Genomic DNA, 26466 nt, shown 5'->3' on the forward strand with positions numbered 1-26466 from the left:
GCCCAGGACGGCCCCGCGGCGAAGAGTGATCCAGCCCCCGTGTCCATAGAGGACTCTGCAAGGAAGGAACGTTGAAAGGGGTGGCCCTGGGGCAGGGCATGGTGGGGGGGGCAGGTGCAGGTGGTGGGAGATGGGTGGTGCTGTCTCAGCTGGGGGTGGGTGGGTCTGGGAGGAGGGGTCCTAGCCCCAGGGGGGCAGGTGCTCCTTGAAGGAGAAAGCTGGGGGGCCCATTTCTGGAGAAGCTGCAGCGGTGGCCGAGGGGAGCCAGGGAGGCGAGGTCTCCTGTGCCAGCCCCTCCTGCCGCCCCAGGGGGCAGAGTCACCCACAGCCTCCTTCGCTCCTGCCCATCTCAGAAGCTTCTCAGCAGCTGGAAGCAGAGTCCGGGTCACCCCACACACACACTCCCCCGGGGCCAGCGGCCCCCTGCCACGTGACTGGCTCCCAGGCTGCCTGTCAGAGCAGGGCTCCGGGGCTAAGCCCGGCGTGGGTGTCCTCCTGGCCCGCGGGGGCAGTGGCGGCCCCAGCAGGGCTGAGCCTGTGCACCGCTTAGCCACAGCCCCAGCGTCAGGTGCCCGTCCCTGCTTGCCCTCCCCCACTACCGCCCACCGCCCTGGGCCAGTAGGCGAGCCCCAGCCTGGGGAGGGCCCCCGCCTCCCCAACTTGGACATCAGAGAAGGTCCCGGGCGTCACAGCCCTCCATGCACACACGTCGCCTTCTCTAACTGGGGTCACGCTCCGTTTCCAGGCACGCCTCACCCCCGGGCCCCGCTGAGGCCTAGCGGGGAGCTGGTGGCTTGGTCTGGGAGCACCCAGACTTCCAGGGAGGAAGCAGGAGCAGCGGGGGGTGGGGGGGGGCGGCTGGATGGAGGCCGGGTGAGGGCTGGGGGTTGCTCGTCAAGCAGGCTGCAGGCGGAGAGCAGGGCCACCCCGAGCCTAACCAGGTGCACCTCCTGCAGTCACCCAGGAGGCTTTTGCAAACCTGGGCGGTCCCCGAGCCTGGAGGGGGAGCCGGCTTCACGCGCAGGCTCTGTAGACTGAAGGCCTTCACTTCACACCCTGCCTGCCAGGTGCTGAGGACAGCGGGCCTTGCCTTGGGGCCCAGGAATCGTGACTCCATCTCTGCAAAGCCTCGCACATCCTTGAGGCCTGCGGGGGCAGACAGGGGGTCCAGGAGAAGCCTGGAGAGGGCAGTGATAAGGCCCAAGGCGGGGGGTGGACAGGACCGGGGCCAGGGCGTCCTGCCTCCGGACTGGGCGTGTCCCCTCGCCCTGTATCTCCACGTCCTCCCGGCTGAGCCGCAGTCCCCCACCTCCCCCTCCTCAGGCGCCCTGGCTGCTTGCTGCTCCCGTCGCCGAGCCTGGGAGAAGGAGACTTGCTTTGGCTGCAGCCCTTCTCTCTGGTCAGAGGAGGGTCTTGCCTTTGGGCTGCGCCCGGCCTGAGGGGCCAGGTGAGCCCCTGGGGCCCAGCCCAGTCACAGCCCCTCCTCTTGGCAGTTGCGGCGAAGTGGTGGGGTCAGAAGCGGATCGACTACGCCCTGTACTGCCCCGACGCCCTGACGGCCTTCCCCACCGTGGCCCTGCCCCACCTCTTCCACGCCAGCTACTGGGAGTCCACGGATGTGGTCTCCTTCCTGCTGAGACAGGTACCCAGGGTCCCGCTGCCGGGCACACCTGCACCTCTCAGGAGGCCCGACTGACACCGCTGCTGAGGTGGCCCCATTTCATAGATGAGGACGATGGGGAGCCCCACTTTCTGGCCCCAGCAGATGCCACAACCAGCAGGATGGAGGAAGCCGTGGGGATGTTGAGATGGGGTGAATGGATGTGCACCCTAACAGGCCAGAGAGCAGACTGCAGTGGGGTCAAATACTGCCCCCCGCCAAACCCTCCCATGGGTAGTGTGGCCCCTAGGGCCGCTGGCCTCTCCCCTCTAGAACAGGAAGCCCCAGGCTTGAGCCTGCCCCATGGCCTCCCTCTGTGTCCCCTCCCAGGTCATGAGGCACGACAACTCCAGCATCTTGGAACTGGACGGCAAGGAGGTCTCGGTGTTCACCCCGTCAAAGCCGAGAGAGAAGTGGCAGCGCAAGAGGACCCACGTGAAGCTGCGGGTGAGGGGTCCTCTGAGTGCCCAGGCCCCACAGCTGTCGTCCTAGTGAATCCGCGCGAGAAGACCCCATTTTACAGATGAGGAAACTGAGTCACAGAGAAGTGTGCTGTCTTACTTAATCGTCACAGTCTGGGGTTGGAGCTGTTACCCCATTTACAGACGGGGACCAGCGCCAAGGCCACGTAGCTCAGTGGCTGAGCTGGGTCATCGGGCTTTGCACCCGTACTCACGCTCCAGGCCCGTGGGAAGCTTGAGCTGAGCCCAGGAGGCCGCAGCCGCCCCTCCATCCCCAGCCCTGACCCAGCTTTGCTTCTCCTCCCCCCAGAACGTGACGGCCAATCACCGGATCAATGACGCGGTCGCCAACGAGGATGGCCCTCAGGTCCTGACAGGCCGGTTCATGTATGGGCCCCTGGACATGGTCACCCTGACCGGGGAGAAGGTAAAGACACAGGGAGCCCGCGGGAGCCCCCCACCTCGCCTCCCTCTGGCTGGGGGGTGGGAAGTGGGGGTGGGGAGGCCAAGGGCGCGGCCCAGCCACGACCAGCCCTCCCGGCTCCAGGTGGACGTGCACATCATGATGCAGCCGCCCTCGGGTGAGTGGCTGTACCTGGACACGCTGGTGACCAACAGCAGCGGGCGTGTCTCCTACACCATCCCCGAGACCCACCGCCTGGGCGTGGGTGTCTACCCCGTCAAGATGGTGGTCAGGTATGAGCTCCAAGGAGTGAGCAGGCCGGGTCAGCCTCGTTCGGGGGCGGGAGGAAGGAGCCCTGGTGGGTTCTGATGAGCTGCCCCCTCCCAGGGGAGACCACACGTTTGCCGACAGCTACATCACCGTGCTGCCCAAGGGCACGGAGTTCGTGGTCTTCAGCATCGACGGCTCCTTCGCCGCCAGCGTGTCCATCATGGGCAGCGACCCCAAAGTGCGGGCCGGGGCCGTGGACGTGGTGCGGTGAGCGCTCCGAGCAGCAGCGGGTGGGCTCGGAGGCAGGCAGCTCCGCGGCCAGGCGGCGGAGGGCCCTGGGTGCCAGAGCTGGGACATGGGGCAGGGACTCCGCAGCTGGGTCACACCTCCCAGCTGTAACCTGTTGCTGTTGATGCCTCAGTTCCCTTACCTGGGGAACGGGGCTGCTTCTAACAAGACCAGTTACACCTGCTGCAGGGGGCGGGGGTGGGGGCCGCGAGCACCGCGCTGCTGTCAGTCCGGCTGCTGCCGCCATTGTCGGCCCCTGACCCGAGAGGCGCTCTTTAGTGGCCCCCGTGGGGACTGGCTGGGCGGCCCAGGAGGGAGGACAGTGCATCCGTGGGACACCCAGGCCTGCCCCTCGCCCCCAGGCACTGGCAGGACCTGGGCTACCTCATCATCTATGTGACGGGCCGGCCTGACATGCAGAAGCAGCGGGTGGTGGCATGGCTGGCCCAGCACAACTTCCCTCACGGCGTGGTGTCCTTCTGTGACGGCCTGGTGCACGACCCGCTGAGGCACAAGGCCAACTTCCTGAAGCTGCTCATCTCTGAGGTGGGTCCCGGCTAGAAGGGAGTGGGGTGGGGACGGGCGGAAGGGCCGAGCCCGCGCCCACGCCCGTCTTACCCACAGCTGCACCTGCGCGTGCACGCGGCCTACGGCTCCACCAAGGACGTGGCGGTCTACAGCTCCATCAGCCTGTCCCCCATGCAGATCTACATCGTGGGCCGGCCCACCAAGAAGCTGCAGCAGCAGTGCCAGGTGAGCAGACGCGTCATGGCTGGCGGGCGGGCAGCCCCGGGAGCCCCGCCCCCTGACAGCCATGCTCCGCGTTGCCTTCCCTCCCCCGCAGTTCATCACCGATGGCTACGCGGCCCACCTGGCCCAGCTCAAGTATAACCACCGGGCTCGCCCGGCCCGCAACGCGGCCACCCGCATGGCGCTGCGCAAGGGCAGCTTCGGCCTGCCTGGCCAGGGCGACTTCCTGCGCTCCCGGAACCACCTGCTCCGCACCATCTCGGCCCAGCCTAGCGGGCCCGGCCACCGGCACGAGCGGACGCAGAGCCAAGCGGACAGCGAGCAGCGGGGACAACGTAGCATGAGCATGGCGGCCGGCTGCTGGGGCCGCGCCATGGCGGGCCGGCCCGAGCCGGGGACAGCTGCGGGCCCCAAGTAGGGCTCCGGGAGCAAGGCGCTGTGGTCTCCATGGTGCTAGGCCGGGGCGGCCCGCCCTGCCAGGAGGCCTGGCCTGGGCACGGACAGTCGGCTGGGGCCCAGCTTGTCCCAGGGCCCGGCGGAGGACACGGGGCCGTGCCACACACAGCCCTTCCAGCCCTGCCTCACGTGTTAGGGTCTGCGGGGTTGCAGCGTATCGTGGAAGCTGGCAGGACGACCAGCCCGAGGATGACGGAGGGACCAGGACCCCCCCCCAGCGTGGACTGGCCGGGAAGGCACTCCCAGACGCTTGCCCTGCGTTGACCGCCCAGCATCCTGATGCCAGGCCTGGGCACCTCCCGTCCACTAGCTCGCCCCGACCCCCAAGTCCCCTCCCACTTGGTAGCAGCTCCAACGGGGGACAGCCTGCTTCTTGTTAACTCGAGTTACTCAACTGCTCGACCTCACTGGTTTTGCACTGAAGTTTGAGGGTGGAGACCCATCACCATCTCCTATGGCTACAGATCCGTTGATGTGCGTGAAAATTCAGCGTTTGCTGATCCAGGACCCGTCGCCACACAGAAGGCTCCAGGGCAGAGAATCCTTGTACAAGTAGGAGAGAAAGGCCGTATGGTATTTTCTGCAGCTCCGCCTGGCCCATGGCAGCCCCGGACTCCCAACCCCTTCCAGCTGCCCCACCGGGAGCCCCGTCCAGCCAAGGGCCTGGCGTCATCTCAGCCTCAGGCACAGCCCAGGCCGCCAGGCCGGCTCCTGAGAAGCCTCGCCTCGGGCCGTGGGGCCGGGACCAGCCGGGCTTACTTCTTCCGCTCCTCGCCAGCCGTCAGCCAAGGCCCCGCGCCTCGGCGCCCCTTCCACGTTTCTACACCTTTCTACTTCTCCAATCGGATTTCTATGAGGTTTTTTTAAACGAGCAATCCTTGGCTGCTTCCTTTTCTTAACTCTTTCAGTACCAAACGCAGCCCCTCCACATGAAAACGCCCAGCACTGTGACGGAGTCCAGCCTGGTTCTGGGTCCCAGGGCCCTGTCCCCTGCCCAGGCAGTGGGGCGTGGGCTCCCTGCCTCGCTTGACCCCCGTTAATTCCACTGAATTTCTACTCTGGGGTGAGTGGGGCACACACGTAGGTTTTTTTTAACGCCAATTCCGTTTCGATGCCGAATCCAAGAAGCCACAGCTCGCTTAGTTAGCGTCAGGGCAGGCAGCCACGGCTTCACTTCCCACCTGGTAAGGACCGCGCTGTCCTGCGCGCTGGGCCTGAGCGTCAGCCCTCCCTCCCCGGAACCGACAGCAATCTCAGCTGTGGCCTCAGCCCTGGCAGCCCCTCCGCTGCTGCTCTACCTGCTCTGAGACGGGGGAGCCTGCCAGGCCTCGGCCAGCCGTCCAGCGACCAGGCTCCTTCTATGCGAAGCTGCTGCCAACCTGGATACGGCCTCAGGGCCTCGTGGGCTGGGACGGGGAGGCGCGCAGACGGATGTTAACATTTTCCCGTGTGTAGATATGTACAGCCAAAGGGTCATGTAAATGTTCTGCAAAAGTGGGTCTGTACAGAGTGAAAGCTATTTATTTTGTGCAGCGAAAAATGTCTGGAGGGATGGGACCTTCAGGGTTTATTCATATTTAAGATGTAGCTTTTTGTTGTTGTTTCAGGCATTATGTATAAAGCGACGATTATTTTATGGACCAAGTTTTAATGTAACTGTTGCAGTGAAAGTGCAATATCTAACCCCTTGCTCCCAGCGGGAATCGCTTGGCCCGACAATCACAGCCCCGACGAGGGCCCCCCATGGCCAGTGCCGCCTCCTGTCGGTCCCACCTCACCCCATCTCGCCTGTCACCCGGTGAGCAGCCATCCACAGGAGCACCTGGAAGCGTCTCAGCCCGCCTGCAATAAAGGCCGGGAGGCCGCCTGGCCCCAGGAGGCTGGGTGGGCAGTGGGCTCGGCCTCTCCCAGCGGGCAGCTCCCCCACGGCTCCGAGCTCCCCGCCTGCCTGCCCAGCCGCCAGCCATGCCAAGGACAACAGCAATAGTCCCCGGGCCTCTCCCAGCGGCCCTCAGCCATAGATGGTGAGGTGGGCAGCCCAGCCTCCCTGGTGACGTCTGTCTTCTCTATCCAGGTCTGCTTCCTGGCCTACCTGAAGATTCCTTTCGGCACATTATCCTCTTAAGGAAGCACCAGTTTTTTCAGAAACTAAGAGAGGGAGGACAGAGTCCTTTAAAAATACCAAAAATGTTTACAGCATTGGGTGCTGAGCTGCAGGGCTCAGGCCCGACCAGTCGTAACCAAAGGGTGAAGCAGGCCTTGCTGACTGCCACCCCACCCCAGGCCTGTTAGAGTAGAAGCCTTAGTCCCACTCCCACCCCCAAGCCCCCAGGACTGAGCCTCAGCCCGCACCCCCCCCAGAACCCCCCACCTGCCTTCTCTTTGATTTCTAAAGAGGGATTCAGCAGAGACCCCACGCCCCCTTCCTAGCTCAGTCTGAGCTACCTGCCCGCCCACCCGCCACGTCGCAGTCTTCACGTCTCAGCCCCCTGTCTGTCTGGACCGAATGTGAGTGGTGTCCTGACTTGACCCCGCCCGCCCTTGCTGTCCCTGCTCCATCAGGCCTGAGTGTGCTCTGTGTACTGTGTCGTCGTCTGTTACACCAATTAAAGAAGCAGGAAGGCTTCCTTCTGGGTCTCAGTACTGCGCCGGCAACCAGAGCCCCAGGGTGGGGGGTGGGGTGCGGGGGACGGGATGGGGGCCCAGCCTGTCCTGTGAGGGGAGAGGCTGTCCTTCCCAGTACACAGTGTCAGCTACGCTCACAGTAATACGAGTACACTCACGTGGGTCTTACCTATGCTGGGCCCCCTTGCAGCCCCTTCCAGCCCTTTCCCAGGCATGAACTCAGTTGGTCCTCATAGCAACCCAGCCAGGGAGCCTGTCAGCCTCTGCTTCACAGAGGACACAGCCAGTAAGCTGGGCCAGGATTCCTCCCGGGCCACCAGAATTCTCAACTGCGTCGTCTGTGGCACAAGCAGCGAGGGCAGCAGCCTCCCTCCAAGCCTGAGGAAATCCAGTGTAAGAGCCAAGGGTCTGGGATGCAGCTGGAGGTGGAGCCCTGGGTCTGGTCCAGACAGGACCTCATCTGAGGGTGAGGAGGGCAAAGGTGGCTGACGTGGCCTGTCCTTTCCCCAAAAGCTCCTGGAGTCCTTATTTTTGCCCTGGAAGTAGGGCTGCACTCTTCTCCCCTCCCCTCCTCAGCACAAAAAGCAACAGCACAGAAGTCTCCGACCAGGGTACGTTTAATATCTGGGAAGCTGCACTCTTTCAGGAGTTAGGGGAGCCAGTTAGGCCAGTGACCCTGCCCTCCACCCCCTGCATGTGACAGGAGGCTGGGCCAGAGGCCGGTCTGCAGCAGAGAGACAAGCAGCGTCCATCGGGCTCCCTGCTCCCCACCCTGAGGCCAGCCTTCAGGCTGTGCCACCAACACTGTGTGCAGGCCTTGGCCAGTGGGGCCCTCAGGGCAGCAGCCCTGCTCGCATCTGGAAGGCCAGACCATCCCCTCGGGTGGCTTGCTGGGGAAGAAAGCACACAGGAGGGGACACATCAGAAGCAGAGCTGGGGGTGGGCCTGGGCAAGGGGGCGACACCCACCTTGTTGATCTCTCTGTGTCGTTCCTTGGTTACGATTTCCTCTAAGACCTCACCGTCTCCCTTAATGAGCCTAGAGGAGGGGAGGGAGGCTGAGCCTCTAACTTAGAGGCCAGAGCAACAGAACCAGAAGCATCCAGCAGAGGGGTGCCAGGCCTCAGGCCCCCACCATCTCGAGTAGGCGGAGCCTGGCCGCTCCCACCCCTCCCTCCCACCCTTGGGACAAGGATGAGGGCGGCCCGGTGGGCTCTGCCATCGGACCAGCCAACAGCGGCTCTTTGAAGACCCCCGCCCAAGGCCCTTCCAGCCCCTGCAGTCGCCTGCTCTGAGGAATGGGCAGCAATGGCCTGAGAAGTCCCATCAACGAGTGACTCCTTTTTCTCCCTCATCCTCGGTCCTTTTAGAGCAGCAGAAGCTGCCACCACCTCTCCTCCTGAATGCCGGTCTGGGACCAGGGCGCCCAGGTGCCGCCGTGGGGCCCGGCTTCCCACCTGGTGCGTCCTGTCTCCGGGTCCACCACCTTGCGGATGATGCTCTGCCGGGCATCCCACTCCTCCTTGGTCATGGGCTTCATGGCCTGGATGCGGGACTTCTGCTCGTCCGTCAGGACTGGAAGGTAAGATGGCAGGGAGGTGGCGGGGGGCGGGGCTCAGGAATGGGGGCCTCAGGGAGGGGACCCTCCCTGCCTTGCACACCAGGCAGCACTGTACCTGGGCCGTCCTCGTCCTCCTCGGCTGCTCTGTGCCACTGGTCCAGCGAGGGTCCGGGCAGAGCCTCGGTCTGCTGCACCTTGGCCTTATCCTTGTCCCTCTTCTTCAGCTTCTTCTTCCTTTTCTTCTTTTTCTTCCTCTTCTTGTCCTTGTGCTTCCCCCGCTTCTTCCGGCCATCGCTGGAGGAAGAGCAGCTGGAAGAACTGGAAGGAGAGGAGGAGGGGCTGGATCGTGGTCTCCTCCGGGCCTTGTGTTTGCTTCTCTCTGTGACGCAGGGAGAAGGTGAGGCTGGAAGGCCAGGAGGCGAAGAAGTAAACCTTCGTCCCCTTGCTCTGGCCTGTAGCAGGCTTAGGCTGACTACAGAGGGCTGAGACCCTCCTGGCAGGGCTTTCTAGAGGAGGGCTCTGCACCCTGTGGAGAGGCTCTTTCTGGGCTGCGCAGTCACTGCCTAGGAGCAGGGCGGCCAGCCTCCGTATCTCAAACCCAGCTGCACCAAAAATATGATTAAGTGCTCCCTTCACTCCGTACTCAGTGGGCTGGCCCAGCCCCTGGATTCTGAGCGTCTTTCAATCCAGCTATCCAGGATCTACACTCGTGTGCCTCTGAATAGCGCTCACCGCGATTTCCCTACAGCCAGTCCGGAGAAGCCCGCCCAGCTGCCTGCAACTTCCTCCATGAAGTTCCCTCACCCCTTTCCCATTCCCTCTGGTTCTCACCCTCCGCCCCAGAGGAGGTGGTGCTGGCCTTGCGGCTTCGGGATCTAGAAGCCGAGCAGCTTCGCGGGGCGTCCTTACTGCTCTTCTTCCTTTTCTTTTCCGACCCTCGCCCCCGGGACCGGCTGCGACTCCTCGAGCGCTTGCGAGAGCCGACGTGAGCCATAGCGCCGCGGGCTGGAGACGGGGAGACGCGCTTAAACTGGGGATTGATCACAGGGCCGGCCCACAGACTGGGTTCCGAGGGCGGCTCTACTCGGGGCCTGGTCACCACCCGGGGCAGGGATATTGAGGGGATCCGTGCAACCGCACGATCCTCGGCCACCCCCACCCCTGGGTACCCCGGGTTCTCCGCGGACTCCCGGATCCTCCGCTGCGGCCCCTTTAAGGGCCCGCCCCCGCCCGGACGCTCCACGCCTGCGCACGCGGCTCAGGCGCCTCTAGAAACGGCCACGATCCTCAGCTGCCAGGTGCGTTCTTCATTCCTTTCCGCGCGCTCGTACCCTCCACCCCGCGCCCTCCGCGGCCTCGCCGCCTGAAAGAAAGTCCCCGCGGCTGCTCCGCTTCCTCCTCAACTGCCCATCCGGCCGGACCGCCAACCCCGCACCACGTCTTCGCGTGAGGAAGCGGCGGCTGGGCGACTTCCGGCCCGGGACGGTGCTCTGGAAGGCCGTCCGACCGCGAAGCAAGGCGCTGCTGCCTTTAGTTCTGAAGCCCCAGGTTCCGTCTTTGGGACAGCCCAAGAAACTGAGTCTGACGCACTGACCTCCCGGAGAGGCGAGCTGCGGCTCCAGGCGGAGCTCCCAGACGAGAGGCCTGCTCTCTAGCCTGGCGCCAGTCCCGGAGCCCACGGGTCCTTTGCCGCAGCTATGCCCTCTCCCGTCACTGTCCTTTCGCCGCGCCCGCAGCATCCCTAGTCTCCGTGATGCCCCAGGGAAGAGGCGACTGCGCGCCGCTTTCCTCTCTGGATTGTCTGCGAACGTGTCCACTGCGACGGGCCGTAAGCTCCAGAGCCTTGGTCTTTACACCGTCTCCACCCAGTAATACAGAGGTCGCAAACTCAAATGTCCATAAGGACCAGAGAGGGCATGACAATGAATGACGGAAAGACCCCTGTGAGAAAGTGCACCGCAGGCCCGTCTAGACTGGGGGCAGCTGAGTCCGCTTCTGCTGATTACTGCAGTGTCGATTGGGGCCCGGTGTTTCCAGATCTTCCCACCTTCCCACGGAAGCCAAAACTCAAGCTTTCAACATGGAAAACCCTCCCAAACACAGCATAGCTGCAGGCCTCATCCAATCCTGGGGCCGCCAAGTTGCAAACTCTTCAATAGTAACGACAGCAGCAAACTCACAGGTCTGTTAAAAATCACTGTACAGGGCTTCCCTGGTGGCGCAGTGGTTGAGAGTCCGCCTGACGATGCAGGGTACACGGGTTCGTGCCCTGGTCCGGGAAGATCCCACATGCCGCGGAGCGGCTGGGCCCGCTGAGCCTGCACGTCCGGAGCCTGTGCTCCGCAACGGGAGAGGCCACAGCAGTGAGAGGCCCGTGTACCGCAAAAAAAAAAAAGTCACAAAATCACTGTATAAACCGTAAGTCACTTGATCTCCACAACACCTCTAGGACACGAGTACTTTCCAGAGGAGGAAACAAAGGCATGGAGAATCATGTGGCTTACCCAGTCACAGCCGGAAGCGGCCGAATCAGAATTCAAACCCAAGAGGTCTGGCTCCAAGTCCTTGCTTTTAATCCCTCTGCAGTAACCCCTCCACATGGTCCAGAAGATGCTGTTGGCAGCCCATCTAAATCCCCTTTAGTGACGGGGCGCTCACTCCCAGGGTGGTGTCCGCTGCTGACACCTCACACCTGTACTCTTTTTTTTTTTTTTTTTTGCGGTGGGCCTCTCACTGTTGTGGCCTCTCCCGTTGGCGGAGCACAGGCTCCGGACGCACAGGCTCCGCAGCCATGGCTCACAGGCCCAGCCGCTCCGCAGCATGTGGGATCTTCCCAGACCGGGGCACGAACCCATGTCCCCTGCATCGGCAGGCGGACTCCCAACCACTGCGCCACCAGGGAAGCCCTGTACTCTTTTTTTAACATTTATTTATTTTTTATTTTATGTATTTATTTTTGGCTGCATCGGGTCTTAGTTGCGGCACGTGGGCCCTTTGCTGTGGCGCACGGACTCTCTAGTTGAGGTGCGCGGGCTCAGTAGTTGCTGTGCACGGGCTTAGTTGCCCCGCGGCATGTGGGATCTTAGTTCCCTGACCAGGGATTGAACCCACGTCCCCTGCATTGGAAGGCAGATTCTTAACCACTGGACCACCAGGGAAGTCCCTCACACCTGTACTCTTCTCCTGAAGATTCCCTGGGCCGCTGGGAATCACCTTGCCCTGGAGATAGATGGATGTCTGGGAAGTTACTCACCCCCTCCCTACCCCAAAACACCCTATAGCTGATATCTGATGTGGAAGGCAAACTGTGGTATGATTTATGCTCCAGAGAGAGCCCCGTGGGATGGGGCTGAGGCTGGATGCCATTTCAAACCATCTTGGCCCAGTTCCTTCCTGCTCTGTCCTGCTCCCTCTTCTCCCAAGAGTATCCCCTCCTTAAACCACCTGCACAGGAATCCCTGTCTCAGGCTCTGGTTCTAACAAACCCGGCCTAAGCCAACGTGTCTGCTCAAAGAATGACCCAGAAGCTCGTGTGTCCTTTTGAACCAAGATGTGCTGAGGGCTGCAGGGTGTTTATTTCTGCCCCTCACCCCGCCACACTGGCCCCAGCCAGGCTCAAGTCAGAGCACACACGTCCACCGTGGCGGGCTCCTCGCGGGTGAAGCCGTCGCCGAAGCCCTCATCATCCACCAGGTCGGGCTTGCGGCAGCACATGGGGCAGAGGCGGTTGCGCACAGCAGAGGCGCGGAGCCAGACGACCAGGTTCCAACGCTCACCAGTGCCCAGGGGGCGGGCCCCGTGCAGCTGGCCCCCACGGTGCAGGATGCCCTGGCCCACCACGTGCTCTACCTCCAGGGGGTTGGCCAGGGCCGAAGGCGCCTGTGGACAGCGGGGCTTAGGCCTGGGCACTCTCAGTGGCCCCAGCCCTGCCCCACGGGTCACACACACTAACCTGGAAGAGGTCCCCAAAGTAGAGAGCACCCCCCGTGAAGGCCTTGCCCAGGGCCACGTTGAGGGTGAGCTCGGCGTTATCGTAGTGGCAGCCCAGCTCGCGATCCTGGCCTGGCGCATATTTGACCACAAAGGCGCGGTGGCTGTCCAGCCAGCCCCTGTACTCTGGGTACAGCAGGGCCATCAGCGGCTGCAGGAAGCGCTCCCTCAGTGGCGTCACCAGTGGCTCATCCAGGCCCAGCTCGTGTAGCAGCACCTGGGAGGGGGATCCCAGGGTCAGCGGGGAAACTGGTAGGGCCTCACCCTGCGTCCCTGGGGGAGTCCCTTACTAAGGACACTGTTAAGTGCTTTGCAGACATCAACGTGCTTAACTTCATAATAATCCTGCTGTGATCTCATTTTACAGATGGGGAAACCGAGGCTTGGAGAATGTCTGCAGCGCTGGGGATACATCTCACCAGACAATGTCCCCACCTCCTCGGGCCCACCGGGTGGAGCCTCACCCACCCCATAGTTGTTCATGGTGTTGGGTCTTCCCTTGGGCATGTCTGACTGCTCGAAGTGGTCCAGCTCCTCCAGCAGGGCCTGGCAGAACGACGCTGTGAACACCGGCAGCCGGTAGATGCGCTTCTCCTCTGTGGAGGGAGGGACAGTCGGTTGGCCGGGAGCTCCGGTGTGGGTTTCAATCTACCCATAAACTTTTCACTTCCCCCAGCCTCAGTTTCCTCATCTGTACAATGGGGATGACGTGAGTACTCACCTCTCAGGGCTCTTGTGATGATTAAATGACATAATGTGCAGCAGGGGAGCCCTATTCTTGGGCCCCCCACTCATCCCTGAAGCCTCACCCTGCCCTGAGGTCTAGCCTCCAAATTCAGATGTGCACCCCATCTGGCGAGCCCTCTCCCACAGTTCCAGGTCCTGGCAGGTTCAAGAAACCTCATTCTTGCCCACTCCTTCAGGTCTTGGGATAGGAACGGCTCCCTACCCCCAACCCCACCCCCGTTGCTAGCCCTGGGGCGGGGCCCTCCCCATCCCTTGCTGATTCCTTAGCCCACACTTGTCTCAACTGTCCCTTTGTTAACCTCTTCAGTCACCCCTATTTGAGCGTGTCTGATGCAAGGCACTGAATAACTGTTGGATAAGTGAGTGAATGGATACAGATGCCCTGTTCCTGATGGGTCTGTCCCGCCAGCCCTTCTCAGTCCTGCTGGTTTGATTTTTGGAGGCAGATATAGTGGGTGGAGGGACCTCAGTCTCCCACCCCCAGTGCTGCAAGGTGATGGGCCAAGACCTCACCAGAAACTGTCTCCAGCCGCTGGAGAAGGCCCTGGAGGTCTGCACCTGGCGATGTGCTGTACTCAGCTGCGGCCAGAAACTCCGGGGCCAGAGCCACATCCTGGGGGCAGAGCACACAAGCCGTGGGGCAGACAGCCCTCAGGCCCGGATGCCTCCGCCTCCTTCCAGTAACCTGCCCCCTGCCAGGTACCTGCAGTGAGCTGTAGACATCGGGCCGTGCTGGGTGGTAGGAGCTCGCAATGAGGGCTTTCCTGGCGGCCGACTCCTGCCCCAGCCGCTGCCGCCGCTCCACCTCCTTCTCAAGCTGGGGTTACACAGGGCCTGGGTATGAGGTTGGGGCCTCCCATTCCCCCCCCCCCGAGGCCACTGTGCAGATGAGGAAACTGAGGCTCAGGAAGCCCAGGGCATGGCCAGGGCTGGGAGCAAGGTCTCCCTATGCTCCTGACTCTACCAGGGTAAATGGCAGGTGCTAAGCTGTTAGCTGAAGGGGCATCCTTCCAGAAGGGGGCCCATCCCACTCAGGGCTGCACCAGCCTGAGCCTGGCTGGGATGAGACCCCTCGCTGCTCCTCAACCAGGTGGGCCCACTCAAGGAGGGGAAACAGAGTCCCGGTCAAAGTTTGTGTTCCAGAGGCTGCAGCGGGCTGTCCTGGGAAGCTTCCCGACACTTGACCCCCGGGTGGGAGACAAGCAGCAGCCGCAGAAGTGGCGTGGGGGAGGGTTGAAGAGCCAGGAGCCAGGCGGCCCTGGGCGGGACCTCCACTCCACCTGCTGTGAAACCTTGGGCAAGTGACTCCTCCCTGGAGCCCGAGTATCTCAAGAGGGCAGGAGGCAGACAACTTGGCGTTGCTCCTGCTTTCTCTTTTTCTGCTGCCAGGACCCAGATGCTGTGGTGAGTGAGGACAGGAGGGGGGAAAGGGGAGGTCTAAGGATCTGACACTGGCAGGCCTGAGGCTGGGAGACTCCTCAAACTGCTGATGCACATCTAAAGAGGAAAGGCCAGGCTGGGTGCGGAGGGAGCAATCGAGGGCGGGCGGGGAGTTGTTACCTCTCCCAACAGCTGCTGGAAGTCCTTGGGGCTGACACAGCCTCGGCTGCGCAGGATCTGGGAGCAGAAAGGCCAGTGAGCGCGACGGTGTGACCTTGGGACGTTTAAGTGACTTAAACGTCTCTGAGCCTCAGTTTCTCCTTGAAATGGAGATTATCCGACCTCGCAGGATCATTGTAAGGATGGAATGCGATAAGCACGTTGAGCACAGAGCAGGGTTCCCAGCTGCTGTTGGTAATAACACTGACAGAGTACTCTGAGCCAGGCCCTGCCCTGAGCATTTTGCATGTACGTTCATTCATTCATTCCTCACGACAATCTCACTAAAGATACCACTATCCCCATTTAAGGTTGAAAACAATGAGGTACCTAAAGGTTACGTCATTCTTGTTGTCAGATCTGAGCGCACTGAAGGCAAAGCAAACGACCCCTCCGCCACCCCTCCCCGCCCATTTCCCCGCAGAGCCAATAGAGGCCACTCACGGGGCCGTAGTCCTGGCGCAGCTGCTGCTCGCTCCGGAAGCGCACGTGCAGGCCGTAGCGCGCCACGTACAAGTTCTCGGAGCAGAAGCAGGCGCAGCGGCAGAAGCGCCGCGGAGCCGCCGCGGTCCCCATGGTGAGGTGCCGCGCGCGGACCCGCCGGCTTCCGTTGGGGCACTTCCGGATACGCCCCCAGCCGAGGCAGTCTGGAACCAGGGGCCAAGGGTCCGTTCTAAATTCCCAAGTGCGGAAAAGAACGAAGACTCCGCCCCAGAAAACGGACTGCGGCGCTGGAAGATGCTCCCGGCCAGGTTGGGGCTGGCAGCCTCCGCTGGGAGCACGCGACCTTCTCGTTCCGCTTCAGAGTTTCTGCATCCACGAGGCGGGAATTAATCGTCGACTTTACAGATAGGTGAACTGAGTCACACCTTCACAGGACGTGGAGAAGTAGGGACTCGGAATCTCAAGACCTTCTGCTTAAATGCTGGCTCCCTTTTCTGCTCGGAGGTTTTGAAGAACCAGCGAACGCCACGAGGACAGAGCTCTAGGGTCTGACCTCATTCCCTCCAACTGCTCTCCAGTTTTGTGCGTCTGAGCTTGGGTTTAGCATTTATCCGGGGTCCTTGCCCGGCGCTCCCGTTGCCAACGCCACAGTCTCGGGGTTCGCCGCGGATCGCCCCAGTGAGTGTCCCCACGAAAACGCTCAGTCCGGTGAGACTTCCGGTGGTGCTTCCGACGCCTTCAGGTGTGAATAGGGCGTGGTCGGTCGGTGGCCGCACCCAGCGCAACCAGGTTCAAGTTCTGTACAGCCGCAGTGTAAGCTGAGTATGTTTCTGTCTTACAGAGCGTGCCCTCCATCCTCGGGGAGACCCATCACAGCACACGCAAGCCATACCTTGGGAACCCCGTCATGGTCCGCCATGCATCCCCAAGACCCCGGTCTGCAAAGCCCCGAGAAGAAGCTTGGGTGTCAATCCTATTGAGCTGGCAGAACTAAGGCGTGCAGCTGGGGAGGAAATCTTGACCCCTGGAAATGACCCCTGTCCCCTGCCTTAGTTACCTCCATGGCTCAGCGTGATGCAGGGATGGGGGGTGGGGAGGAAGACTCTGGGGCTTTAAGACTCTGGCCCTTACCCTAGATCAACAGGTGACTGCAGATGACAGCTGTTGACCGAGGCTCCTCTCTACTGGACCTGAGCTAACACATCTACCACCCACCTTATCTCCTTTCATCCTTACAGCAAACCTTTGAGCTAGGTACTGTTATATCACCGTGTTACAGGCGGGGGAACCTGAGGCCCAGAGAGGTGCAGTGACTTGCCCCCTGTCACTCTCCAATAAGGGACACGTATGGGGTTTGAACCCAACAGTCTGCTCTCTGAGTTCCCTGTTCACCACAATAGGAATACTCTGAGTGGTGGGATTTTGAGGGATGTTGACTTTTCTCTTTGGGCTTGTTGGCATTTCCTTCCCTTCCTTCCTCCCTCCCTCCCTTTCTCTCTCGGTCTCTTTCTTTCTTCTTCATATATATATATATATATATATATATATATATATATATATATATATATATATATATATATATATATATTTTGGTCGCACCGTGTGGCTTGCGGGATCTTAGTTCCCCAACCAGGGATCAAGCCCATGCCCCCTGCAGTGGAAGCACCGAGACCTAACCACTGGACCGCCAGGGAATTCCCTTGTTGGCATTTTCTTGATAACTCTGCTTTCCTTTCCCCATGTGTAGACACAGGTTCACGCTCACACACTCACATCCACAGTCACACACACACTCAAACACAGCCTTACATGCTCACACATGCTAACACACATTCACACACAATCACACATGCGCTCACACCCTCACACATACCATCAACACACACCCTCGCTTGAACACACACAACATTCCACATACAGTCACAGTCGCACACTCCTATTCATACACCCAATATCTCACACACATGCACACCCTCACAAAAGTATTCACCCACACTCACATCCCACACACAGTCACACATACACACACACACACACACACAGGCAACAGCCCCTGTTCCTGTCTTCTTCAGGGCTCCACGGCCCACCCCTTGCTCCTGCTGAAGCCCCAGGACCCCAGAAGGAAGATGGGAAACCTCCAGGCCCTGTGATGCAGTGCCAGGCCATCCTCCCAGCTGTCTCAATCAGCACATTCGGGGCACCAAGGCTCGAGCCAGCAAAGTCTCCCCTCCAGCACCTTGAGGGGCCGGAAGAGGGCCCCTGCTCTCTGGACAGAGCCTGCACAACAGCCTGATTGGTTTTCACACTGGCTGGGCAGGGGCAGCGAGACCCTCCTGTCTGGGAGTGTGGAAGGAGTGCGTGTGAGTGCGTGGAAGTGTGTTTTGAGTGACAGACAAGATCCCTGCCTTCTGAAGCTTTCAGTCGAGTGGGGGAGACAGGAACAAGCAAGGAGACCAGTATGAGATCAGGTTATCCTTGTTCAGTTGTAGGGGCTGGGAAGGCACTAGGCTGGTGAGATGGTGAGTGCCCGGAGGCGGCTGCTTCAGACACGGTGGCCAGGGAAGGCCTCCTGAAGAGTGACATTTCAGCTGAGCTCTAACTGTTGCAGCAAGATCTGCAGGAAAGGGTTCTAGACAGGGAGACTGAAGGGGCAAAGGCCCTGCAGTGGGCTGAGCTTGGCATGCTTGGAGAACAGCAAAAAGCATACAAGAGGGCAAGTCATAGGGAAGGAGGCCAGGTGGTATTGAGACCAAATCATTGGGCTTAGTAGGCCACTGGGAACATTTTGGGTTTTACTCTGTTTGCAAAGGGAAGCTGTTTAGTCCTCACAACAAACCCTATGCGGTAGGAACTATCCCCATTTTACAGATGTGGAAAACAAGGTTCAGATGGCATGAATGACCCACCAAGGTCACACAGCTCATACACGGTGGAGTCTGGAGTGGAACCCAAGTCTGACTCTGCTGGGTTGTTCCTAAAGGCGCAGCCAGGTCTCTCAGTGCCCCCTCCCCTCCTCAGGTGTGAAACCCAGGTCACTGGGCCGCGGAGATCCAGGGGCCTAGCCCAAGCCTCCTGAAGCTACCAGGCTTCCCCAGGGAGGAGAACGACGGTTGAGGACCTGCTTCCCCCCTCAAGGACCCAGCTCCCCAGCCCAGAGCTGTGTGGCCTGAGAAGGTGATTAAAGTTTTACAGCCATCTTGATTGCCCAGTGATAGTGAAGGGCCCTGCTCTCCAGGAAAGGATCCATTTCCCCAGCTCTGCGTTCATCCCACTCCGAAGGGCCTTCCTTCCCCAGGAGGCCCAGGGGAGACCAGCTCCCCAGGCAGCCACCACGCAGGCTGGGCCCCAGCAGCTTCCCCCGCAACACACACACGTGCACACCCCGGCTCCCTGGCTAGTGTTCTCCTTTCACAGTAGTTTTTGCAAGATAACCATTTCCTGCTCCTCAGTTTAGACTGGCCCTCCCCATGCCCCATCTCTTCCTTGGAAACAGAGTCCCAGCCCCACCCTGCCCCAGCCTGGGCTTGGTCACCAAAGGGAACAGCAGCCAGAATAGTAGTAGTAAGCACCGAATCAGTATGCTCGTTGCCAGCACTGACGTCCTTTTGTTGACCTTGTGAGGTATTATTATCCCTATTTTACAGATGAGGAAACCGAGGCTCAGTGAAGTATAGGGGCCTGTCTAGGGTCATAAACCTTGTGAGTGCAGGACCAGAATTAGAACACCCATCCTTTGGACTCCAGAGTGATGTGTGTGTGTGTGTGTGTGTGTGTGTGTGTACATGTATGTATATGTATCTATGTATGGTATGTACGTGTATATATATGTATACATGTGTCTATACATATTCTTTTGAATTGACAGCACACATGCACAAATGGGCACAAATCATAAGTGTACAGTTTGGTGAATTTTCACAAACTAGACAGCACCCAGATCCCAAAACAGAACATCCCAGCCCTGCAGAAGCCCCCATCCATGTCCCTCCCCATCAGTCACTAGCCACCTCCCGAGGGTAGACACTATTCTGACTTCTAAGAGCAAAGATCAGTCTTGCCTGTTCTTGAATTTGATACAAATAAAATCATATGAAAAAAATAATAATAAAAAAATAAAATCATGTATTATTTTGTATACCACTTCTTTCACTCAGCATTATGTTCTTTTTTTTTTTTTAATTGAAGTATAGTTGATTTACAATGTGTCAGCTTTTGGTGTTCAGTTATACTTACATATATAATATACATTCTTTTTCATTTGTATGTATGCTTTTTCATACATTTTTCCTTTATGGTTTATTACAGGATATTGAATCTAGTTCCCTTGTTTATCTCTTTTATATATAGTAGTTTGTATCTACTAATCCCAAACTCCTAATTTATCCTCCCCAACCCCCAGCATTATGTTCTCTTTTTTTAAATTAATTTATTTATTGGCTGTGTTGGGTCTTCGTTGCTGCACGTGGGCTTTCTCTATTTGCGGCGAGTGGGGGCTACTCTTCATTGAGGTGCGCAGGCTTCTCATTGCGGTGGCTTCTCTTGTTGTGGAGCACGGGCTCTATGCGCGCAGGCTTCAATAGTTGTGGCACGCGGGCTCTGCGGCATGTGGGATCTTCCCGGACCAGGGCTCGAACCCATGTCCCCTGCACTGGCAGGCGGATTCTTAACCACTGCGCCATCAGGGAAGCCCAGCGTTATGTTTTTAAGATTCGTCTGTGTCTTTATGTATAGCAGTGGCTCATCCCTTTTCATGGCTGCATAGTATTCCACCTGGTGACCACTCCACCATTCACTGAGTCATTCTACAGTTGATGGACATTTGCATTGCTTCCTGTTTGGTGATGTCATGAATGAAGCTGCTATGAACAATTTTTATTGTGGTTAAAACATAGATAACATAAAATTGGCCATTTAACCAATTTTTTAATAGACTTTATTCTTTAGAACAGTTTTAGGTTCATAGCAAAATGGAGTGCAAAGTACAGAGATGTATCACGTGCTCCCTGCCCCCCTCCCACACAGAGCCTCCCCCACTACAAACATCCCACACCAGATGGTACATTTGTTACAATCGAGTGTCATATTGATGCATCATTATCACCCAAAGTGCATAGTTCACATTAGGGTTCACTCTTGGAGTTGTATATTCTATGGTTTTTGACAATGTTTAGGGCCATATATCTACCATTACGGTATCATACAGAATAGTTTCACTGCCCTGAAAATCCTCTACTCTCTGCCTGTTCATCCCCCCATCCTCCCTTAACCCCTGGCAACCACTGATCCTTTTACCGTCTGCATAGTTTTATCTTTTCCAGAATATGATATAGTTGGAATCATACAGTGTGTAGCCTTTTCCGATTGGCTTCTCTCCCTTAGTAATATGCATTTATGTTTCTTCCATGTCTTTTTTATGGCTTGGTAATTCATTTAGTCTTAGCACTGAGTAATATTCCATTGTCTGAATTACCATTTTATCCATTCACCTACTGAAGGACATCTTGGTTGCTTCCAAGTTTTGGCAATTATGAATAAAACTGCTATAGACATCTATGTGCAGGTTTTTGTGTGGCCATAAGTTTTCAACTCGTTTGGGTAAATACGAAGGAGCATGATTGCTGGATCGTATGGTAGAAGTATGTTTAGTTTCATAAGAAGCCGCCAAACTGTCTTCCAAAGTAACTGTGCTGTTTTGCATTCCCACCAGCAATCAAAGAGAGTTCCTGCTTCTCCACATCTTCGTCAGCATTTGGTGTTGTCAGTGTTTTGGATTTTGGCCATTCTATTAGGTATGTAATAGTACCTCACTGTTGTTTTAACTTGCAATTTTCTAATGACAAATTACGTTGAGCATCTTTTCACGTTTATTTTTCATCTGTATATTTCGTTTGGTGAGGTGTCTGTTCAGGTCTTTTCCCTCTTTTTAAATCAGGTTATTTGCTTTCTTATTGTTGGGCTTTAAGAGTTCTTTGTATATTTTGGATAACAGTCGTTTATCAGATATATTTTCTCCCAGTCTGTGGCTTATCTTCTCATTCCCTTGACAATATCTTTCACAGAGTGGAAGTTTTTAACTTTAATGAAGTCTAGCTTATCAATTCTTTCTTTCATGGATCATGCCTTTAGTATTACATCTAAAAACTCATCTCCATGCCCAAGAAAATCTAGATTTTCTCCTAGGTTATCTTGTAGGAGTTTTATAGTTTTGTGTTTTACTTTTAGGTCTATGATCCATCTTGAGTTAACTTTTGTGAAAGGTGTAAGGTCTGTGTCAATATATATATGTATTTTTTGCACGTGTATGTCCAGTTGTTTCAGCACCATTTGTTGCAAAGCACCATTTGCCTTTTCTCCACTGTATTGCCTTTACTCCTTTGTCGGAGATCAGTTGACTATATTTATATGGTTCTATTTCTGGGCTCTCTATTCTGTCCCATTGATCTATTTGTTCTTTTGTCAACACCACACTGTCCTGATTACTGCAGCTTTATATAGTATGTCTTGAAGTCGGGTAGTGTCAGTACACCAAATTTGTTTTGCTCCTTCAATATTGTGTTGGCTATTTTCACACAGCAAAAATGACAGAGCCTGGGGCTTCCCTGGTGGCGCAGTGGTTAAGAGTCCGCCTGCCGATGCAGGGGATACGGGTTCGTGCCCCAGTCCGGGAAGATCCCACATGCCGCGGAGCGGCTAGGCCCATGAGCCACGGCCGCTGAGCCTGCACGTCTGGAGCCTGTGCTCCGCAACGGGAGAGGCCACAACAGTGAGAGGCCCGCGTACCGCAAAAAAAAAAAAAAAAAAAAAAAAGACAGAGCCTGGATTTGGCCCCAGACCTGAGTCATTCTAGCTTTTGGATAATCCATCCAAGAGCTTTTCTTCACGTACAATTAATATTTGCTTTCGTTTTTGCACAAACAGTATCACACTTCAGCTTGATTCTCCCCCTTGTTTTTACTCAATAGATTTTGGAGGTCATTTCATACCTTTAGGTAACATTTGTGTATGGATAGATACATAGATTTTTTTTCCCCCATGCTACTGGGTATTTTTTGAGCGATGCTCTGTAATTATTTGGCCAGTTCCCTATGGAAGGGTATTTAGGTTATTTCCAGACTTTTGCTACTCCAGTGACTATCTGCAAACTAGTATCTTCACTCCCTCCACAAGTCTATCTATAGAAGAAATTCCTACTGGGTCAGGAAAAAAAAAGTACATTTACAATCCTGCACTTTGCCAAATTCCCCTTGAAGGAGGCTGTCCCATGTGAGAAGCAGAGACTGTTTTACATTCAGAGAGCATTTTTAGCCTCTGACCGGAGGCTGGAGAGATGAGGGTATATCTTGCCTCACCTGCCGCCCCTCTGGGCTTCACCTACTCTCCTCAGCTTTTGGTTCAGTCCACACTGATCCCTTTTCCGCTCCTCAAATGCCAGGTGAGTTCCCACCTCAGAGCCTTCCCACTGGCAGTTCCTTTCACGGAGAATGCTCTCCCCCCAAACCTCTCCGTGGCTCCCTCCTTCTCACCTCTCGCCTCTCAGGGAGCCCTTCCCAGCTAAAGAGACCCCATGGCGCTCTCCATTGCCTCACCCAGTTTTACTTCCTTTACAGGAAATAAATCATACTTGGCACCACATGAAATTATGTTATTTACTTGTTGGTTTTCTATCTCCCCCACCCCGCGAAGGATGGGAGTTTTCCGTCTTTTTTCACACCCAGCCCCCAGCACCCAGCACCCAGCCCCCAGCGATCGCTGAGTGCATACGGCTATCTCCCTCTCCCAATCCCCACCGCCCTGGCTCTGTTTGTCTCCGTGAAATGTATTCCCTTCCAACAGGTATAATTTACTTATTCATTACGTGTATCGCCTGACTCCCTCACTAGAATGTCAGCTCCAGAAGGGCAAGGATCTCGTTTTGTTCCCTGTAGCATCGCAAACGCTTAGAATGGTGCACGGCACATAGCAGGTGCCTTTCAACAAATATTGGTTGAATGAAGGAAGGAATGAGGATCCTAACCTCAATCCTCCGAGGCTGGCTGGTAGGCCCTCCGGAGGAAAAGGACGGTTAAAGAGCAGGCGCCCCAGCAGCTGTGGTCACTTTCTTCTGCTCAGAATGGGCCTGAGGTCTCCAGGGGTGGAGCACCGAGCGGAAGGGCCTGGTCCTGCGGATGAGGGCGGGGCTCGTCGCAGGTGGGCGGTGGCTAGCTGTGGTCACGCCCCCACGAAGGCCCCGTCCACCAGGAGGCCCCGCCCTGCCCGTCAGCTGGCCTGTGTGCCCGCCCCCCTCTGCTCCGACCTTGCTGCTGCGCAGCAGCCGGGGGCGGGAGGCCCGGAGGAGCAGCGGGAGGAGGGAGAGGCGGGAGGGGTGGAGCGAGCGGGGCGCCGGGCGCTGTCTCCAATGAACAGCGCGGAGCCCGCGCCCCTGAGGACCCCAGCCCGCTGCGCCCCCTCCCCACGGCTCACCTGGTGCCAGGTAAGCTGACAGGTAAGAGTGCGGGGCCCGGGACCCCCGACCCGGGTCTTTCTCAAGTCGAAGTGCCAGACCGGGCACAGGCTGGAGGGACATTTGGCTCTCCCTGCCTCGGGGATGGAGTAGGCATCTCAGTTGAAGGTGGGAGACTTCCTGGCCCCCCCTCCTGGTACCCTAGCACCCGCAGCCGCAGGTCCCAGCCCCCCATCCCTGCAGCATCCTTTCCACGCCGCAGGGAGAATGTTGCTTTTTTTTTTTTAACCATTCAGGTGCCGCCACCTCTTGGAAAATGGTGAGGGTGCCTTTTGGCGTGGATCCTGGGATGGCTGTTCTCCCCCCAGGATCGGACTGGCGCCTCTTCTGAGGGCTCCCCACACCCTACAGCGTTGCCTGCCCACAGATCCTGAGAGGCTGGCTATGTCAGAAACCTGGGAGCAGGCCTGGACCTGCCGACCTTGGCAAACCCCTTCCCCTCAGTCCCCCCAGCTGGCCAATGGGCTGACCCTTCTCTGCATCCACCCCGGCAGTTAGGCCTGAGGCTTCCCAAGGGCCTCTCCCTTATTTCTAGTTCTTTGTTAAAACAGGGTGCCCCCTCCCCAGACATGACGTTAATTCAGACAGCTTTAAGCTGGTCTGACAGGACTCCCCCCACCCTGGAGTTAGGCTGCCCTCAATTCCCCTGCTTCAGGTGGGCAGGTGACAGGTGACAAGAGGAGGACGGCAGGAAGGCCACAGTGACTCCCCAGTTTGCCTCACCTAGAGCGGTGAGTTATCTGAAATAACTTCCCCAGATGCCAGTGTGGGATGTGCAGGCTCAGCAAGGGTGGGAGTCAGGATGGAATAACGTGGACTCAGCTGAGTCCTGGCCCTGCATCCAGAGACCCTACAATGACACTGTCCCACAGAACCAGCCCCAGTCAGCTGGGTGATGACTGCTTTGGGGTGAAAAGTTCACCCCCAAAGTTGGGGGAGAGCTGAGCTGCGTGGGACCCCCAGGCCCTTCAGGACCCTTTCTTGGGAGCCCTGAATAGCCTGGGCCCAGAGAATGAAGTGTGGGGTTTCACTTTGCCTATTCTCTTCAGGTCATTTGACTTCCCCAAGCCTCTGTTTCCCTATCTGTAAAATGGGAATGATAACTGAGAGAACGTCCCAGAGTAGTGGTGAGGATTAACTGGGATGGGAGGTGACAGGCACTTAGCACGTTGTCAGGCACTTAGTAACACCCCATAAACTGTAGCTGCTGTGGTTATGATAATAATTGCTATTTGTTATCTCCTGGCCGTTCCAGACTTTCCTTTTGTGCACCTGACAGCTGGACATGCCCCAACCACCATTTCTTCTACTGGGAAGAAAAGCCTTTGACAGGACCTGCAGTGGGGATGTGGTCACTTGCTAATCCTGTGCCATTCCTTAGCTCTTGGGGTCAAGGCGAGTTGGCCCTGTCTTCCTGGGCACAGCAGACCCTGGGCAGTGCCTGCTCTGACCTCTGGCCACCACCTTGTCCTTGTCCCTTGGGGCACACACATCACCCTTGTGCCCACGATTTGCCCTCCTGCTCCACCTGGCCAAGCTCAGTTGCGTCCTCCAGGTCAGGCAGATGGTGTGCTGGGACATGGCTCCAACCAGCCCACTGGCCCCCATCCTCCCCTCCTCCCAGTCTTGGCTGGTGGTCTCGTCCCCTTCACTCTCCTGCTCAGTAACTTTAAAAATAACAGAGTAGTCTGTCCCCACTGAGGGCTGTAACCTGACCCAAGTTGGATTCTGCTCCATCAGAGCCTGGAGTAGAAGGACTCAGCACTTAGGAGCTGGGGACCCCGGTGCTCTTGCTGTTCTGTCCCCAGCTCACGGGGTGACCTTAGACAAGCCTCCCTCCCTCCCTCTCTGGGCCTTAGTTTCCCCATCTGTAAAACGTGGTTCAAATAGTCTGTGATGCTGGAGTGCAAAATTTTCTTTTATTCCAGTGAAGAAGATAAACAGCTGGGGCTCCCATGTGGGTGGTTGTCAAATGACATTACCCGAAGCAGAGGGTGTCGGGAAGGGACTGACCCAGTGACTGGGAGTCGGGATGGGGAGGGCTGGCCAAGCCCCTGGGCTTCTGCCTCCTGTCCCACTTCTGAATCCCAGCTCCTTCCCGGCAGCTAAGGGACTCCTTGTACCCACCAAGAGGTGAGTTGCAGCCAAGGTGGCTGACGGGGCCCAGGCAGCCGGCAGTAGCTTGGCCAGGAGGCCTGGTGAGGCACCCGGCCAAGAGCATCCCTCCCTGGGCTCCAACTCACACTCACCCACTTGCTGGCTCCTCGAGGCCTCTGCATTGCAGCAGATAGAAGCCTGCACTGGCAGCCCAGCCAGGGCTGGGGGTGGAACAAGGGCCTGGGCAGGGGGTGTCTGTTCCCCTGTCCCCACCTGCACTCCCTCCCCTGCCCTTGATCCCAGTCAGCCCTGGCTTCCCTTGGAGAGGCAGCTGCTGACAAAGCAACTGTCTTCTCTAGAACATACTTGAGTCTTCCTAGAAGTGCTGTGGTGACAGCAGGGCCCAGGCTTGGGGACCGTCACGCCCCTGGGTCCCCTCTGCATCTCAGACCCTCCTGAGCATCATTAAAGGTCTTGCCTACCCCTGAGATGCTGTTTTGAAGAATTATGCCTTTGGAGTTGAGAGCAGATTTTGGAACTCGAAGGCCTTGGTTCACATCCCAGGTGTGCCACTTCCTGGCTGTGTGACCTGAGGCAGGTTACTTAACCTCTCTGT

The 26466-nt window shown here is 57.7% G+C and overlaps 3 protein-coding genes and 1 long non-coding RNA gene across 9 annotated transcripts in view; 2 read left to right on the forward strand and 2 right to left on the reverse strand.

Moving 5' to 3' along the window:
* PITPNM2 (phosphatidylinositol transfer protein membrane associated 2) overlaps nucleotides 1-6906 on the forward strand; it is a 144247-nt gene extending 137341 nt beyond the window's left edge. The window contains exons 17-24 of the mRNA XM_060027946.1: nucleotides 1494-1642; nucleotides 1991-2107; nucleotides 2432-2548; nucleotides 2669-2817; nucleotides 2912-3061; nucleotides 3445-3628; nucleotides 3707-3835; nucleotides 3927-6906. Of these exons, the coding sequence (XP_059883929.1) occupies nucleotides 1494-1642; nucleotides 1991-2107; nucleotides 2432-2548; nucleotides 2669-2817; nucleotides 2912-3061; nucleotides 3445-3628; nucleotides 3707-3835; nucleotides 3927-4250 (1319 nt within the window). The 3' untranslated portion in view covers nucleotides 4251-6906. The remainder of the gene's footprint in view (nucleotides 1-1493; nucleotides 1643-1990; nucleotides 2108-2431; nucleotides 2549-2668; nucleotides 2818-2911; nucleotides 3062-3444; nucleotides 3629-3706; nucleotides 3836-3926) is intronic.
* Nucleotides 6907-7518: 612 nt separating this feature from the next.
* ARL6IP4 (ARF like GTPase 6 interacting protein 4) lies at nucleotides 7519-10232 on the reverse strand. 6 transcript variants are annotated; one of them, XM_060027952.1, is made up of 6 exons: nucleotides 9805-9964; nucleotides 9305-9478; nucleotides 8589-8852; nucleotides 8370-8487; nucleotides 7882-7951; nucleotides 7607-7803 (listed from the first exon to the last, which is right to left on the reverse strand). In XM_060027952.1, the coding sequence occupies exons 2-6, from the start codon at nucleotides 9465-9467 to the stop codon at nucleotides 7747-7749; spliced, it is 672 nt and encodes a 223-aa protein (XP_059883935.1). In that variant the 5' UTR covers nucleotides 9468-9478; nucleotides 9805-9964; the 3' UTR covers nucleotides 7607-7746. The 6 variants fall into 6 exon arrangements, 5 of the variants coding, with proteins under 5 accessions (XP_059883932.1, XP_059883933.1, XP_059883931.1 ...); XM_060027951.2 differs by having other exon boundaries at nucleotides 9643-9935; XM_060027949.2 differs by lacking the exon at nucleotides 7882-7951 and having other exon boundaries at nucleotides 7519-7803; nucleotides 9805-9968.
* Nucleotides 10233-11969: 1737 nt separating this feature from the next.
* Nucleotides 11970-15814, reverse strand: OGFOD2 (2-oxoglutarate and iron dependent oxygenase domain containing 2). The gene is made up of 7 exons (XM_060027947.1): nucleotides 15254-15814; nucleotides 14771-14827; nucleotides 13914-14027; nucleotides 13724-13823; nucleotides 12932-13059; nucleotides 12426-12680; nucleotides 11970-12352 (listed from the first exon to the last, which is right to left on the reverse strand). The coding sequence occupies exons 1-7, from the start codon at nucleotides 15383-15385 to the stop codon at nucleotides 12089-12091; spliced, it is 1050 nt and encodes a 349-aa protein (XP_059883930.1). The 5' UTR covers nucleotides 15386-15814; the 3' UTR covers nucleotides 11970-12088.
* A 12-nt stretch (nucleotides 15815-15826) lies between these two features.
* Nucleotides 15827-19370, forward strand: LOC132435843 (uncharacterized). The gene is made up of 3 exons (XR_009521663.1): nucleotides 15827-15995; nucleotides 16095-16507; nucleotides 17326-19370. It is a non-coding gene; the product is annotated as an uncharacterized lncRNA (long non-coding RNA).
* Nucleotides 19371-26466: the final 7096 nt, after the last annotated feature.

The sequence above is a fragment of the Delphinus delphis genome, chromosome 13 (assembly GCF_949987515.2).
Source record: "Delphinus delphis chromosome 13, mDelDel1.2, whole genome shotgun sequence".
Taxonomy (NCBI): domain Eukaryota; kingdom Metazoa; phylum Chordata; class Mammalia; order Artiodactyla; family Delphinidae; genus Delphinus; species Delphinus delphis.

Coding starts and splice junctions, on each gene's coding strand:
- ARL6IP4 (XM_060027949.2), bottom strand. CDS start 9,467: ATGGCTCACGTCGGCTCTCGCAAGCGCTCGAGGAGTCGCAGCCGGTCC. Junction 8,853..9,304: donor CACCTCCTCTGGGGCGGAGG/GTGAGAACCAGA, acceptor CCTGCGTCACAG/AGAGAAGCAAACACAAGGCC. Junction 7,804..8,369: donor CCGGAGACAGGACGCACCAG/GTGGGAAGCCGG, acceptor TTTCTTCCCCAG/CAAGCCACCCGAGGGGATGG.
- OGFOD2 (XM_060027947.1), bottom strand. CDS start 15,385: ATGGGGACCGCGGCGGCTCCGCGGCGCTTCTGCCGCTGCGCCTGCTTC. Junction 14,028..14,770: donor TCCAGCAGCTGTTGGGAGAG/GTAACAACTCCC, acceptor GTGTAACCCCAG/CTTGAGAAGGAGGTGGAGCG. Junction 13,060..13,723: donor GCGGCTGGAGACAGTTTCTG/GTGAGGTCTTGG, acceptor CTCCCTCCACAG/AGGAGAAGCGCATCTACCGG.